The sequence below is a fragment of the Tupaia chinensis genome, unplaced genomic scaffold (assembly GCF_000334495.1).
Source record: "Tupaia chinensis unplaced genomic scaffold, TupChi_1.0 Scaffold000600_1, whole genome shotgun sequence".
In the NCBI taxonomy this organism is placed as follows: Eukaryota; Metazoa; Chordata; class Mammalia; order Scandentia; family Tupaiidae; genus Tupaia; species Tupaia belangeri.
The window spans coordinates 7,226,791-7,244,776 of NW_006160117.1; the positions used below are offsets into that span (position 1 = coordinate 7,226,791).

Here is a 17,986-nt window from a genome sequence, read left to right on the forward strand (position 1 = left end):
AGGTTTTTTTGATATAGGGTACGTGCGCTCACCAGAAAGACAGAGAGAAACAGGCAGATTGAAAGCAAGAAATCACCCCCTGGGGGGATGGCCATGTCGCAATCCCTTCTCCTTCATTCTCCTCTTGGGATCTTGGGCATGTGCGCACAAGCACCCGGCGTGAGTTTAAGTCTCCAGGTCCAGGATTCAAACTGCGTTAAACTATACAAGAGTCCAGCAACATAACTATTATGCCATCTGCTGGTTCTGGTAACTCTTAATCTTTTTAACTGTTTGTTATAGAGGAGAAAGGCCCAAAGACGTTAAAGGAAACAACTCAGGAATATCTGGTATTTTAATACTAAGATACGTTTACTTAAAGCAGTCTTAGAAAGGGAGGACATGGCCCAGCCACAGTGGAAATGACACACACAGTAGGGGCGCAGCTGTGTAATGCTGGAGCGATCAGGGAAAGTTCCAGGTTCTCAATCTGGGACTACCTGAAGGTATTTGGTGTGCCCATGCATGATCCAGACTAGCTGCAGGGCTGGCAGGGCTGGCAGGAGGATGGCCGCATGAGGGCTCTGTTATAGTTGCTGAGGATTCGTTTTCCCAAAACCACAAACCTAACAGAGTATTGATTTCTTCCCTGCCCTCTATATTGTTCCTTAAGCATCCCTTCTGCGTAGATGTTCTCTTCCCTAAATGCAAATTGCCAGCCATGAAAATGAGTTTAAGAGTCCCCACATTTATAGACTGTTTTCTTGTTTAAAGTAAGGATTGAGAGGTCAAGAGTTGTCTTCATGAGACAAGAGGCAAAAGGCTTCCCATAACTGCTGTCTTGGGTAGAAATCAAGTATTTTATTTAAAGTTTTAAAGATAATGAGCAAGTTGGAGGCTAGCAGTCACTGCTCTAAATATTAATCAGGACTCTGAATCACCCATTAAAGATAAAATCAGCCCAAACAATAACATGGTGATTATCCACTCCTCATTTACATGTTCAAGGACAACTGTCCTGACCTTGTGCTCTCCACTCCACCTGACCAATAAAAAAATTATTATTTAAAGTTTTAAAGATAATGAGCAAGTTGGAGGCTAGCAGTCACTGCTCTAAATATTAATCAGGACTCTGAATCACCCATTAAAGATAAAATCAGCCCAAACAATAACATGGTGATTATCCACTCCTCATTTACATGTTCAAGGACAACTGTCCTGACCTTGTGCTCTCCACTCCACCTGACCAATAAAAAAATTAACAGTATGGCCCCGGGAAACATAAGCACAATTTTAAATCTACTCAAATCCCTAAGTACATTCAATGTTTTTAATTTATGCTATAGAGTTCTTATTTAACAGAAAAAATTCACATATACATGGTAAACACATATCTATCTAAAGATATCATGGATTATATCTTTGCAAGTAAGGAGCAGGACAAATTTTGTTAAGTACAATATATAAAGTTAACTCATTTCTCTTGAGAGAGAGATTTTTTGCTATAGTTTGTGTGCACTTGCTCAAGAGACAGAGAGAGACAGAAAGCGAGAAATCAACCCCCAGGGGGATTGCCACAGCCCAATCCCTTCTCCATTCTCCTCTCGGGATTTTGGGCATGTATGTACATGTGCCCAGGATGAATTTTAAGCCACCAGGTCTGGGACTCGAACAGTGGTTGGCTACATGGTCCAGCAATGTAACCATTATGCCATCTTATGGTCCCTAAAGTTAACTCTTGAGTACTGTTTTCTACAGTCACTTGAAATTTAGTTCAAGAGCGGATACAATTATAGGAATAGAAAGTACAACTGGGATTTCCAGAGACTGAAAATGAGCAGGATGACAACAAAGTATGACAGAATTTTGGAGGTGATGGAAATGTTCTTGATTATTGTGGTACATTTATCTAAATTTATAGAACTGAATGCCAAATAATAAATGACACTATATGTAAATGAAACATAGCTTTTAAAAAGAGGCAAGATTGGAGCCAGCTCCTAGCATGGACATTAAGGCGGCTGGATCCCATATGGCCAACTGCATGATTTAAGTTCAGGACCTGGTGGCTTAAAAAACATGACAGGCATGTGTGCATGCATTCCCAAAATCTGGAGAAGAGAATGGAGACAGGATTGAGATGTGGTCTTTTCCTTGGGAGAGTGGTCTCACATTTTCCGTCTTCTCTCTTTCTCTCTCTCTCTCTCTTTCTCCCTACTTCCCTCTTTTCAATGGGCATAAGTGCTATACGACAAAATTTTAAAAAGAAGCAAGATAAACAAAAAGTAGTGTATTATCAAGTGTCAAATCCAAAATTCAAACAAAACAAAAACTATATGTTAAACCAGGGGATCAAGACATGCTAAGGACCTTGGATAAGACTACCCCAGGAGGAAGTTCTTACACTTCCTTTCATTTTAATAACTGTGGGAGGAAAATTTTTCCATTAAAAAATGCCATCTAGGGAGCAGCAGAAGATGTAATGGTTACATCGCTGGATTCTCACGTGGTTGACTGCGTTTTGAGTCCCAGACCTGGTGGCCTAAAACTTACGCTGGTTGTATGTGCAATGTATGTCCAAAATCCCAAGAAGAGACTAGAGGAGAAGGGATTGTGGTGTGGTTATCCTCCCTAGGAGGTGATTTCTAGCTTTTTGTCTGTCTCTCCAACGGCAGGTAAAGTGGTGGTTAAGGACACTGGACTCACATGTGACCAACCCTGGTTTGAGACCTGGACCTGGAGGCTTCCTTTCTCACTCCCCCCCCCCACCTCTCACTCTACCTTCTCTGGTCAAATTAAAATAAATAAATAAATAAATAAAGTTTAAAAAAAAAAAAAAAAACGCTGGGTGTGTGTACGTGCGTACCCAAGATCCCAAAAGGAGAATGGAGGCAAAGGGATTATGGTGTGTGGCCATCCCCCCAAGGGGTGATTTCTTGCTTTCAGTCTGTCTGTCTGTCTCTGTCTTTCTGGTGAGTTCACACACACTATAGCAAGAAATCTCTCAAAAAAAAAAAAAAAGAAAGGGAAAATGTCATATACAAGTCAGAGACAAACAAAGGAAAAAAATTAAATGATACATATTGAACTTAAAATTTTTGTTTTCATGATTTTAGGGTATAAGTTCTATTGTGAATTAGAATTAACAGTGAAGTGTTAGAATATTCCAGAATATTCCTCCAACTAAAAAGATGTCTCTAACATTTTTTTATTTCACTTGTATCCTTATCTCAACTTTCCTAGTAGGAAGAATGAAAGAGAAGAAGAGAAGGAGGGAGGGAAGAAGGAGGAGAAGGAAATTTGGTCATAAAAATGAAGTGCCACTCTAGAAGGTTGAAGAGTGGAAACGGAATGATGTGAGCTTTTCCTTAGTAGTAAGTACATGAATGAAAACAGGTTTCAACTACAACACAAACCTATCTTCTTTTTTTATTTAAAGAATTATTTATTTTATTTTATTTTTTTATTTTTTATTTTTCATTTTGACCAGAGAGAGAGAGAGAGAGAGAAAGAGAGAAAGAGAAAGTGAGAAAGCAAGCCCCCAGGTTTGCGATTCGAACTGTGGTTGGCCATGTGGGAGTCCAACACCTCGCCACCTGCTGGCCCCCACAAACGTATATTTAAAAATGCTGGTGAGGAAAATATTTGACACTACACATTAAGAAGTTAACCAAATATACAACAATAAATTAAGTAATAATCATGAAGCTAAACACACAGTAGCTTATACTTTTTGAAAGAGCAGTAATTGAAAACCAAAAGTCAACTCAAGTCAATGCTGATACTACTCTGATAGAGTCTTTCCTAAAAATTGCAGGGATTTTAACTAAGTGTCCATGAGCAGGCCCAGCAGGAGCCTGGTGATGTCTCTAAGTTTTCCACAGCAACCAGCCTTCTAATAGAAAGCTCAATTGGATTATCAGGGTTTACGTTCAATTCTAGGAAAAGGGTACCTCTGTGTATGAATATCAAATAATAGTAACTACTTAGTTACTGGTAAGAATTCATCAGTTCAAAAGGGGTGTAAAAAGAGCCAGCAGATGGCTTAGTGGTTACATCACTGGACTTCCACATGGCTGACAGCAGTTTGAGTACTGGACCTGGTGGCTTGAAAATCATGCCAGGCATATATGCGTGCGTGCCCACAATCCTGGGAGGAGAATGAAGAAGAAGAAGGGATTATGGCACGGCCATCCTCCCTGGGTGGTGATTTTTCACTTTCTGAGTCTCAGTCTGTCTCTCTGGTGAGTGCATATGCCCTATAGCAAAAAATCTTGCCAAAAAAAAAAAAAGGGGGATTTTGGCTAAGAAAGAAAAAAAAAGAAATCTAAATTTGTATCTTAAAAAAAAATGCCTATAGAATTACTGGACCCTGGCAGTTGCTACCTAGCAACCTGCCCACCTAAAAGTCTTTCAGGTATACTTCTTTTCTAAAATCTTTCTTTCCTACTAAATTGTCTTTTCTACCTACAAAAAAAAAAAAAAATTAGTGGACCTCAAAATGGCCAAAAGGAAACTGAAGGAAAGTAAGAAAAGTAAGATTTTTAGGAGATATTTTAAAGATAAAAAATAAACATGTGGCATAGGGAATGCTGTCTAACCAGTTATATATATAAAAAAAAAAACTGTCTTGGCATAACATTTAACACTCACAGAAAAAACAGAATCTCAAGAGTCTCTAAAATCTAATCCACGGATGTTTGGTTACAGATAAAAGGAATGGTTGACCTTGGCAAAACAGTCTCATGCTATAATACATTTTAGATAATCATAGTTAACGCTCAGAAGGCATCTACTATGTATCTGCCACAGCTCTATGTGCTTTGTCTCTGTTGCTTCATTTAATTGCACAACCAACCCAAGAGCTTCAGGGCCAAGAAAGTTAAAAAAACGTGCCCGTGGTTACACACATAGCAAGTAGCCTGGCAGCTGGGTTTCAGGGCCTATGTGTTAAAGTACTCTGTCACTAACTATTCCAGATATTCTGGAATGATTTATTATTTCGACGTGAGACACACTTGTTCTCAATACTTGAGGTTGCAATTTATTCTTATTTCTATGTCCTTCTATGTTACAACAACTGTGCACAGATGATACTCATTTTTGTCATATGAATAGAAAAATTCAGAAGACAGATGAATAAGTGACTTATTTGCTTTGAATGCTTGAATACAATAGGAGGCAGAAAACAGATGTAAAACAAACAAATTTTGACACCCTGGCTCTTGTAGGTGAAGCACATTGAATATAAAGTTGGTATACTCGACTCAATTCTATCTAAATAATAAAGTCCTTAAAATGTTCACAGAAGAAAATACTACAAAGACTTTCTTGGGGTAAGAGGATACTTCTCAGGACATTGCCAAATACCATCTGCAGATACATGACTCTTTTTCTGGAGTCACTTAAAGGTATAAATTTCTGCTACCTAAACAAGGAAATAAATACCTACAATTAGGATTACACCATTTTAAATAAAAATTTGTGTGTGTGTGTGTCTATGTGTTGGGGCAGGAGTAGTCATTTATCCATGCCAGTCTATTACAATCTAAAATTTACATATAGGATTACATCAACACATTAACACTACTCAGTCTAGTACCTGAACTAGTTACAGTCATGACATGATATAATCGCATAATGTAGAATATACTCATTCTGTTGCTCTAGACATCTGTTTCCTCACCTGAAAAAGGAGAGTTATGGACATTCTCCAAGGTTCCTTCCAACAGTCTGTGTGACTCACTGCCAGGGCAGGTTTGGTCTTATTAAGGTCAGAAAGATCAATCTACTCCTCAATAGGGCTGTTTCCATAACATATGTTAATATCCACAGATAATGACTTTCTTCCTGGCTTAATGAATAATTTCTTGAAGAACCTATACTGGTATTTTTTGGTTTTATTTTATTTATTTATAATTTTGACAGAGGGCCTGTGTGCTTGTCAGAGAGGGAGAGAGGGAAAGTAGTCACTGATGGGGTATGTTCATACCATAATCTCTTCTCCATTTTTCTATCCTGTTGGAATTCGGGGCATGTACACACACTCATGCCTGGTGTGTTTTTCAGTTCTTTGGACTGGGATTCAAACAGTACTGTTGGCCATGTGGGATCTGGCTACCTTAACCACCAGGCCATGGACTGGCCCTATACTGATTGTTAAATAGGCAAACATTTTTATTTAGATCTAATGGGTAAGTGTCTTCCTTTTCTCTTTCAACGTGGTCAGTGAGGAGGCACACAGACCGAAGAAAACTTTACAAAATCCTCTAGAGAGTGTGGCACAGGAAAACACACCTCTCTTCCTGCTACTACCAGAGCTTTGTCTGAATCAGAAGATTTAGTACTTTTCTAACAGTACCAACTTGTGGGGGGCGGGGGGCAGAAAAAATAAAAAAATAAGTTTCCCAGTTAGTTAAAAAAAAAAAGAACTCACAAAGGAAATAAAAGAACTGTCACCTGAAGTCAACTTCTGCGATGCCAGGAATGCATTGGTAGGAAATACACACACTTTACTGCTGTTTCCTTAGGCTGATATAAACAGCTGCCTTGGAGCACAAGCTTGCTAAAGTAGCCAGCCTGGCCCCATTCCCAAGGTCTCACACTTCAAACAAAGGGCATAGGGCATTTTTACTTCTGTTATCTTTCCCTCCAGCAAACATTGTATTTTCCTGTGTGTTACACAATGAAAGGCAAGGTGACTGCCAGAGCACCTGGCTGAGGAAAAGCACCCGGGGTTAGGACGTGGATTCTGAAATAAATATTCACAATGGAACCATTCAACCAGGTTGCAAATTACTCCAAAGTTGAGAGGCTCCTCAAATCTTTGTAAGCCTCACCTGGCTCCTACATACAAAATGTGCACAATGTCCTACTAGAAACATCTAATGCACCAATATGTTAAACCCACTCCTCTGCCCCCAATTCTTGTCTCTCCTATGTCATCTGTTTGGTTATTGGTTATGGTATCTCCTTTCCTCCCTAGGAGAAAGGTTTGTTGTTTCACCTTGGGATACCTAGAGCTGAAGTATCAGAAACTACATTCTTGGGAGTGCGATGGTGAAGCTGTGTGTGTATGTGTGTGTTGAGGAGAGGCATGAGTTCTGCATTAGGAATCAAACTTTCCCACTAGCTGAGGGGCTTTAAGGACACAGAGAAACTGTTTATCCATTTAAAGAACAATAAAAACAAAAAGCCCAAAGCCTGCCTATTCTACTGTCCTCAAAGGATCGGTAAGGACAAAATGAGACCATTCACAGGAACAAAGGTAACGCTTTCTTAGTAGAGGTAGCAATAATATTATTTATAAGCATGATAGAAGCTGTTTCATGGTGGCAGAAGTAAGCTGTGGGTGGTTACAGAACAAGATTAGGAAAAGTCTGGGAGTTAGAAGAGAAATCAGGCTTTATTCAGTGGACAATGGGGAAAAACTGAAGATTTTGAAGGAAGGTGCCATATGGTGAATACTTTTCTCTAAAACCAGCATGTAGGAAGTATGATCAAAGGAAGGGGCCAAGAGGTGGAATAGAAGTTTGTTAGGGAAAGTGCAATAATTTATGTAGGTAATGAGAAGCCCTGGAAATAGTGCAAGGATTGTGAAAAAAGGATAGTAGTTTATTATACTTTTCCTAATTATAACTGTTAAAAGAAGAAAAACTATAAAATAAAAAAGAGCAAAAAAAAACAAAAAGCTACTTGGTACCAATGTCCACATCTTGACTGATTTTCCCCGAAATCCCACAAAAGATGTTTCAAAGAGCTCAGAGACTGGCTGGCCAGGGGCATTCAATAAATGCGCAGGGGCCAGGTAGTGGCACAGCAGTAATACAACTAGATCTACATGGGAAAGGTCTGAGGTTCAAATCTCAGAACCTCTCTGAGCATACCATGTGCACCTGTGTGTGTCTATAATCCAAGCCAGCAGAGACTGGGGGGGGGGGGGTGATTTTGTGAGGACCCGACTGGGGTACCTGTTTCTCTTCTCTCTCTGTCTCATAGAGATAAATAAACTTTAAATAATAATACAAAAAATTGCAAGAAAAGATCAAGTCTAAAGTTTTGGCACTGAGAAAATATTGCTACAAGGAAGTGACCCAACAAGAGACAGGAGGTTATAGAAGAACAGGGCAATCAGCAAAAGGATGCAACGGGTAGGGGTAGAGCAGACCAGTATCTTGACAAGGAGGACAGCACTATGGAAAGTGGATCTCCTGTTCAGCAGCTGGATATCTTAACAAGCAAATGCGTGGGCCAGAGGCTGCAGTGAGGGCAGCAGTGGCTGCCTGATGAGTCAGTATTGTGGGCCGACAGGCTATACAAAGGGATCTAGCAGGCCCTTAACATAGCCTGGCTTACTCTGCAGCAGGACCCATCACTGAAGAGAGACGGCTGTCAACAGTTCTGTGCTCTGATATTTACCTTCAACCCAAGTCACAGCATACACACGTATGTGTCTGTGCAAGAGAATTTCAAAAAGTTCACGGAAAACAAAATTCAAGTATGGGTTCATTCTGATGCAAAAAATCTCGAGAGCCACACAGTTTTTTATAATATGCATTTTCCATGAACTTTTTGAAGATCTCTTGTCATGTTTGTGTCTTGAGTAGAACTTGAAAAGTAACTGACACTTGGCTAAAGGGAAAACAATTGGGAAAATGACTCACGTCGTTGCAAGTGGCTTTATAATTGGATTAAAAAACAGGAATCTCGATTATTTGTGGCCATCAATATTCATTGTTACTTGTATCTCTATTTTGGAGTAAAAATAATGTAACAACACGTAATAAAATGCAGATAGTGATAATCTGTTCACATTTTGGGAGATCTGAATCTGAGTTAGAAAAATACATGTATTTCTCCATAGCTGTTTTATACTTACAGCTAGTTTGCCAAAATTCTGGCAAAATAATCCAAACAGTATATCCCACTCTACATAAGTGGGCTTGTTATGCTTGCATTTAGTCAATTTGCACAATTAACTATGAAATAAATTCTCAGACTGCTTAAAACATCTAAATATTCACAGCATTCTGCCCAGGAAGCCATCTATAGTTTCAATTTACTGTTATCAAAGACCAGATCTAACCCAGTTAGCTCTATAGCTAGTTTCATTTTGCAAATCTCAGCCATTATTAATGGGATTAGAATGGATTGAGAAACCCCATATAAGAAAAAGAGCTCTGGCCTAGCCACAGTGGCTGTGCAGTGCTGGAGCCATATGGGAGGCCTAAGTTCAGAACTCTGGTTGACCTGGACATGCCAGGCATGCCAGTGAGTGTCCAAGACCCTAGCTAGTTGAAGATCTCTTGTCATGTTTGTGTCTTGAGTAGAACTTGAAAAGTAACTGACACTTGGCTAAAGGGAAAACAATTGGGAAAATGACTCACGTTGTTGCAAGTGGCTTTATAATTGGATTTCAAAAAAAGGAATCTAGATTATTTGTGGCCATCAATATTCATTGTGTGAAAGTTACTTGTATCTCTATTTTGGAGTAAAAATAATGACCTACCTTACCAAATGGCTATCAGTGGAGTATGCATGTATTTGAGAAGAGAGTATTTCTGGGCCAATGATAATGGTAGGGAAAAGGTAGGAGGATAGAGTAAAAGCAATGGTGCAGGAGAACAAAAACAATGGCCACGAGTGGTAGAGAGTGTTGAACCAGTGACAGACAGCATGAAGTGCAGTCTCAGACCTCATAATTAGGCTGTAGGGACTAAAATAAAGGCCTTTTGATAGTAGGAGAATGTTAAAGCTACAACAGAAATTTTTTTTAACTATTTACCAATAGCCATTGAAAAAAAAAATAACCAAAATATACAGGAACCAAGAAATAGAAAATTATATGTTGACGATAACATGTATGTTGATGTGCTTGACTGAGCCAATATACAGTGTATTCTGGATGGAAAATCTCATTTTGTATGCTGTAATAATGTATAGTGAATGAATATAGATAAAAATAATAATAATAAGATAAAATAAAAGGAAGCTATAATAATAGTAATGGAGAGAAAAACCAAGAGTCTCATCTACAAAGATCAGTTTCTTATTTACAAGATTTCTGTGACTAGAAATTAATTTCCTCTCTTGCTGAACCACAGCACTTAGGTAACAGTGGAGATGGACCCTGCTGCACTTGAAGGCTTCTTCTCCTTAGTCTTACTCTCCTTACTTCTCCTTACTCTTCTCGCACAAAACCCAGAGTCCTAAAAGTCACTTCCTACAGGGGTTTCAAATATCCCAAATGCTATAACTACTGCCTACAAAAGACCTAGTATGAGAAACTGAAGTTTTGAGTTTTATTTTAAATAATTTTTAAAATAAAAAATAAATATGATTCTTAAGAAAAAGAGAACTTACAAATTGGAAGCAGCTCCTCACACTCGGTTCAATGTTACTGCCTCCAAAGGATGCAACTTCACCCAGCTGCCTTGGTATTTGGATAGAATCATGCAGGAGGAGGCCCAATCTGCGCTGGTCACAAAATCCTGTTGAACTTGCCACTTGCTTGAAAAGGTCTGCAAAAGGAAGAAAATTGCAACAATCAAAACGCAGCATCAAGTGGATGCTAGCAGAATGGAACATCTAATTCAATGCCGGTGCCAAGTCTCAAGAGTAGCCAATATTCCACAGAAAGGGGTTACTTCTAATTTATGCTAATCTGAACATTCATTATTTTTATGGACCAAGTTAATCATCACTGTGTATATACGAAGAGTGACAACTTTTACATAAACCACAGCTTGGCAAAGAAATGCGAGTTTACACGTAGCCTTGACACCTGAATTTGTCCTAAGCCAGGACCCAATCTTTTGGGAAATATTATGTATGTAGGGTGTAACCACCATCATAAAATAAATGTCTTAGCATTAAGAGCCATGTAACCCGTTCAACGTACCATCCCTTTTGGACATCAGATTTAAAAACGTACCAAAATTGGGACTTCCTTATGGACTCATGAGGTCATGGATAATAGATGCCCCTCATGCGTGGCCAACAGAATGAATAAACATACCAAATACTTGTGACGTATGTTTTGTTCTCAGAAATAAAAATTCATGTAATCAAACCTTCTATTTACCTAGTGCTTGCTCAAAAACATACATTCCAAAAAGGTTTGCAAACCCATAAGTTTACTTGAAACACTAAGAAATTCAATATTTTAGTGAGATATGTAAGATGGCAATGAAGGTAAGACCCTTTTGCCTATCTCTCTGATAGGCACACTTAAATTTTTAAATAGTTAACAAAAGCTGTTTCACTTATTTTTCTTTAGTTCTTGGGATGAGGAAACTAGTGGAAACTACATAAAAGTGAGAGTTAATATGGCTTGTGTATTTTGGGGGCTTATTCTTGGAGGAGAAATGAGCACTAGGACAGGGTGGCTTGGGAGGAATTCAATCTCTTTTATTTACTGCCTGTCCTTAAACTCAGCACATCTCCTCACCCATGTGTGGCTAGGCCTTAGGGGAAAAGAGGAAACGTAAGAAAGGCTGGCTTTGTTCAATATTCCTGCTAAAAAAACATTTGTTACAAGCATTCAGAGGGGGAAAACAAGTACAGCCCTTTACAGTGGGACTGTATGGCCACTTGGTCATCTAAGCCATCACTTTTGTAGCATCTGCTTTTATGAGTAATTTGGATTTTTTTTCCGAATTTTTGCCATAGGGTATGTGTGCTTGCCAGAGACAGTGAGAGAAGGAAAGTGAAAAAATCACCCCCCTCAGGAGAGATGGCCATTCCATAATCTCTTCTCCTCTTTTCTCTTCTTGGGATTTTGGGCACATACATGCACACGCTTGTGTGATTTTCAAGCCACTGGTTCCAGTACTTGAACTGCAAAAGTTGGCCATGTGGGATCCAGTCGCCTTCACCTGCACACCATCTGCTGGCTCTGAATTTATAGTTTTTAAGCAGAAGAACTCAGTGGCTAATCAAAAAGAAATTCTGTGGGATGCTATTTACCCTTTAAGAAACAGCAAGCTATCTGTCTCTCAAATAATAAAATGTTAGTCACGTCATGGAATTGGATGTGTCGGTACAACTTGCAGTAAGATGATTATAAAATAAACAATGTTTCTTGAACACGAATGCCAGATAGGATTCTTTAAATAAGAACCCAAAGACTAGGCAAGTGCAGGGATTAAACCTTCACATTTATTTTTCTGACTTATACAAACGGGTTAGGAAATCAGACTTTATCCTCTAGGAACATGTGTTTTATCCAGACACAGTCAATGTAATGTAAAATAATACTTGGACTGGAGAAGTTAATCCTCATTCTCTATTTAAATACCTGCAATTTAATGTTTGACAGGGACTGGCACAAACCACATTTTATGACACTCTAAAAGCAGTTCTACATCTTACATGAGGAACCTGCTGTCAAATAAGAACAGTATGTCATTTCCCGTCTACAACTGAGGCAATTAGCCCACATTAATAAAAGAATACAGAGTTAATATACATGACTTACATCTGTACTTGTCTTCCAAATGTGCTTTACACAGAGAAATGATGCCAGTTTTAAAAGACAGGACACGGATCCTCCCTGTTCGTCCCCTAGTATGAAGAAGCAAACCAGAAAACAGTTACTGACACTTTACTAGAGGGTCAACACTTCTAGTTCAGAAAAAAGCTCTCAATATGGTCACTTTATTGGCCACTGCTGGGAGTTCATTATCAATTTGGCTGATAACCTAGAAAGCAATGGGAATAAGACTAACTCAAACAATGAATATTTAGCAAGTTTTCAATTCTTAAAAGCACTACTTCAATTGTAAGAGTAGCTCTACACAAAACAGGAGAAAATGTCCTTGTGTTCAACAACGGAGAAACACCTTGGTTTAAGTCGTTAAGTGGAAGAATTACTACTATGCACTAAGCTTTTTTGGTTACTGGAGAAAATGACCTACTTTGGTTACTAGAACCAAAAAAAAAAAAAAAAAAACAGCAAGTAACTGCTCTGCTCTCTGGAACACTCAGGTTTTTTTCAGATTATTGCTTACTGAGAGAAAATTCATCACTTTGGGCCACAAAATATAAAATATGAATGTTTACCTCCATAAGAAAAATATGACATACTCTATTACAGAGGATTCAAATACATGCTCTAAAAGAAAAATGTATAAGAAACTTATTTTACCATGTCAATTTTTTTTTTAAGTTTTGCAGAGGGACCATGTGCTCACTGGAGAGACACAGAAAGAGTGGAGAAAAGAGATGGGAAGAAAGTGACAAAGCACCCCCCATGGGGATGATCACACGGCAACCCCTTCTCCTCCATTTCTTCCTTTTTTTCCAGGATTTTGGGAACGTGTGTGCATGCACGCACACATACACACACACACACACACACACACACACACGAGTGTTTCTAAAGCCATGGGATCCAAGACTTGAACTGCACAATTCATCATGTGGGATCCAGCCGCCTTACCACACCACAGGCTGGCCCTGTCAATGTTTTAATATATATGTATGATCTTTCACTTTATATATAAAAAGCTGAAATAAAGTATTCCACATAACAAAATTATTAACAAGCATTTTTTTTTTTTTTAGAGAGAGATTTTTGCTATAGGGCACATGTACTCGCCAGAGAGACAGAAAGCAAGAAATCACCCCCCAAAGGGGATGGCCATGCTGCAATCCTTTCTCTTCCATTCTCCTCTCAGGACTTTGGGCACATACGTACATGTGCCCGACGTGAGTTTAAGCTACATGGTCTGGGACTTGAACCATGGTTGACTGTGGGAGTCCAGCAAGGTATCCATTACGCCATCAGCTGGTCCCAAACAAGCATATTTTATCCATGGGGAAAAAATTAAAAATAAGAATTAAAATTTTTTCCATTTGTAGCAAATGTCTTCCAATAATTTCTCCACTTTTTATTTTATTGTAGAAAGCAAATGGACCTTAGCTATCGTAAAAAGAAGAGGATTTTAAAATAATTCTCTCATCTAGTACTTTAAAAAGTCACAAAGGATAAGTCCAAATTGTGTTTTTTTTTTTTTTTTGGAGAGGTTTTTGCTATAGGGCGCATGTGCTCACCAGACAGACACAGAGAGACAGAGAGACAGAAAGCAAGAAATCACCCCCCCAGGGGGGATGGGCTTGCCGCAATTTCTTCTCCTCCATTCTCCTCTCAGGATCTTGGTCGTGCCCGCACACGCGCCCAGTGTGAGTTTTAAGCCACCGGGTCTGGGACATGAACCGTGGTCGACTACATGGGAATACAGTGACATAGCCATTACGCTAACTGCTGGTCCCAATTGTGATTATTTTTGAACAATGTGCTCAACTTTCATAACATATACAATTCATTAAATCCCTCAGTCAGAGAGAAACCCTGGACCTTAATTAATGCATTAAGAAAATTTCTGTAACTGGAAGGTTTTTTTTTTTGAGAGATTTTTGCTATAGGGCATGTGTGCTCACCAGAGATACAGAGAGAGAGAGAGACAGAAAGCAAAATATCACACCCTGGGGTGATGGTCATGTCTCAGTCCCTTCTCCATTCTCCTCTTGGGATTCTGGGCACCCACGCATATGCGCTCCACATGAGTTTCAAGCCACCAGGTCTAGGACTTGAACCGTGGTTGACTATGTGGGAATCCAGCAACGTAACCATTATGCCATCTGCTGGTCCCAACCAGAAGATTTTTTAAAAAAGCTTCTCTCTTTAGAGAGGGCAGATCTGGGGCCAAGTGGCAGCACAGCAGTAAGGCAACTGGAATGGCATGGGAAGGTCCCAAGTTCACATCCCAGGGTCTCCCTGTGTCTCATCTGGACTGGCTGAGGTTTGAGGTAGATCATGGCATGACACCCGACCCTGTTGGGGGTGTATGTCTCTTCCACTTTCTTTCTTTCTATCTCTCTCTCATGGAAGAAGTAAGTAAGCTTTAAAAAAAAAAAAGGGCAAGACAAAGTTTAATAAATAAACTATATAGTAATGTGGGTCTTCAAGGAGTTAAAATTGTCCCTGAATAATTTTCAGGCAGGAAGAATGGAAGCTGTATATTCAGAATCCATTCACATGTCATCTGCAAAGAAACAGGTGCCAAAATATATCTGAGGGAAGACCTGAATACAAACCCTTGTCAAAACAAATGTAAATGTGATCCACAATTAACATCCAACATGTTCAAGGACTTGGTAGATAATTATCAGGAATGCACTAAAGAAGATTAATATGTATATATACTTGATTATTATATACTGTATGCATGTCTTAAAAAACATACTGTAACCTATAAAGATACGCATCAATTACATGTAAACCAGAAATTATACTTCAGAATAAAATAAAAAATTATCATGAGTTCAACCACCAGGTGGTCTTAAAATTTAAAAAGCAATACCTTATCAAAATAACAAAGAAAAATGATATTTTAATGAAGGAGGTAGTATAGAAGTCTACAGCAAAGGCAAAAAAAAAAAAAAGTAGCTGATATGCAACACCTTTCCAGAAACCTTCCCAGATTTCCCAACGGGAATATGTTGTTGACATGTGAAATGAGGCATGTAATAATTTTGAGGTCTAAGAAGAATTCAGTCAAAATCAAGATCAATTCCTTCTGCTCCCGCCCTTAATTGTATTCATTAAGTTCAAGACAAAAATTAGAAGTGGGGCTATCTCCTGTGTGCCCTCCAAGAGAAATAAACTGTACTCTAAGAGAGTGATAAATTGAAGTGTCAAACTGAAAGTTCGTTAAACCTTATTAAAAACTGCAATAAACAAAAACCCTTGGTTTGAGGAGCTGAATTTGTTGCATTGGGGGCTCCTTTTCATTTTGTTTGGGTTATTAATTCATAACCTTCTGCAAAAGTCTCCTACGGATCATTTATGACAATTCTGATCTGGAGACAGGGGTACCCCCATCTCCAGGGGCACAGCCATTCCTATCAGTGAGAAGCCACCACCAAAGTGGATAGATTTTCAACATGCATAGGCGAGAAAGGGAAAGGCCCAGTGGCTGCACATTAGCTCGTTCTACTATTTGCAAAGTGACTATCTCAGGGTTTTATCTATTTCCTAATTTGAGAATAATCTACAGTTTTAGCTCTTATCTCCTAACTTATCAAAATATTTTTCAAGTCATAAAAACCCAGTAGAAATTATCACAGGGATAGCAGTAGGTCCACCTTTTCTGGGGCCCTTTGTAATGCTAATTATACAGTGATCATTCTGGAAACCTAGCCTCCTGCAACAGCCTGGGAAAAAAAGTGCAGACTTACGTGTCATAAACATTCAACAGCCAGTTGAGACACATATCTACGCAGAGAGGGACGTTGACCAAATTGTTGTGCTCTTGCTCGAGGCGATCATAAATAGTGGTCAGACAATTAATGATCTGCAGGATATCCATGGGCTGGTCATTTTGCTTGAGGTTGTGCTGGTCCAAGGCATCACATGCAGCTGACAGGCTCAAGAGATCCACTGCAAAAACCACAACAAATCACAAATGATTTCAAGGGTAAAAGCCTCCTTTTACAATCCTTCTTTGTGGAATCCTGGTTGGGTTTCTCCATCCCCTTTCATAAACACCAAATCCAAACCCTACCCTCTTTTAAAGGTGTTTTGTTTTCATCCCTCAGTTCTTTTTTTCCTTTTTAGGTTTTTGCTTTAAGATGGTGTAAGGAAAATAGGAAATCACCCCCACCCCCCACATGGCATTGGCCATGCCATAATTCCTTTTCCTCCACTCTCCTCCTGGGATTTTCGGCACACATGCATATGTGCTCAGCGTGTGTTTCGAGCTGCCACATCTGGGACTCAGATCACAGTCAACCCTGTGGGAGTCCAGAGCCTTAAAAACCATGCCATCTGCTGGCCCCCATCCTTCAGTTCTAAACTGATGAATCTGATCAGTATTCATGATCTGAGGTTGTTCTCAGATCTCATTGGCACTGGGTAAAGATATGGGTAAAGAGACAATTCCCATTCCTTAAGTATTGGGGGATATTTGACAGGTAAAAGGACCTGTCCTGTTCTATGTGAACAGAGCCATTTTCATCTGAATAAGAAAAAAAATGTTTTAGCAGATATTCTGAAAGAGATCCTTATAATACCTTCTTGTATTAGTATTAGAGGTCAGTTAGATTAATCTGTATGGTTAGGGTTGTGTAAACTCTCATTCTAGCTGTGTATTTATAATCATTAAGCGTTTTTCTCCTTGAAATAATCAGTCACCTCAGCATCTCTCTGCTACCTTAACATTAGCTGAAAAAAAAATAATCAACTTCACTAAATTACTCTATAGGCAAACTGAAATAGCTGCACAAATTTTCAGATCTGATGCTCTTTTTTTTTTCCTCTCCCTTCACCTCCAAATTCTATTTTACAATGTACTTTTCAAGCCCTCTAAGAACTTTATAATGTTGGGGGGTGGGGGGAGAATTCCCTTGATCTGAGGTGACATTTAATCATATGCCAAAAAGATAAAAACATAACAAAAGTGAAACTTCAACCTTGTCCAACATCAGCAAATCACAAGCTTTATTCCCAAGGGTCATGGAAAGATGCTTTTCTCTAAAACCATTTTATTAGGAAGATTGGAAATGCAAAAACATTGCTTTTATGCCACATTATACACTTAAGCTTTGATCGGAATTCTCAGTCCTTTGAGACAAGGAATCAATGATAATTAAGTACATCTCTCATGCATCTAGGGAGAAGGGGTAACACAATTATAAATGCAACTTCAGATAAATACAGGTCATCCCAGTCAGTAAGCAGCTTTCCCAATAATAAATAAATGCAAATTTCAGGCTTTTGGCAGTTCTAATAAATGCTAGCTCTAATTAAATATTAAGAAAAAAACAAAAATAGTGATAATACCTTTGTAGGTTAATCCTATATAGTGCACATTTGTCTCTTTTACAAAAAAAAAAAAAAGAAAAAAAAAAAAAAAAAAAAAAAACTGGAAGCATCTGGTAGTGAGAGCAGGAGTTATTTTTTTCTTCGCCTTTCACTGCATTTAGTAAATCTCTAGTACTAGTC

General features: G+C 38.8%; 1 protein-coding gene across 1 annotated transcript in view; it reads right to left on the reverse strand.

The window, feature by feature from the left end:
- DMD (dystrophin) overlaps positions 1-17,986 on the reverse strand; it is a 1,496,890-nt gene that overhangs the window by 84,085 nt on the left and 1,394,819 nt on the right. Inside the window, exons 35-37 of the mRNA XM_027775723.1 lie at positions 16,222-16,423; positions 12,458-12,543; positions 10,342-10,499 (exon numbers count right to left, since the gene is read on the reverse strand). Coding sequence (XP_027631524.1) covers positions 10,342-10,499; positions 12,458-12,543; positions 16,222-16,423 — 446 coding nt within the window. The remainder of the gene's footprint in view (positions 1-10,341; positions 10,500-12,457; positions 12,544-16,221; positions 16,424-17,986) is intronic.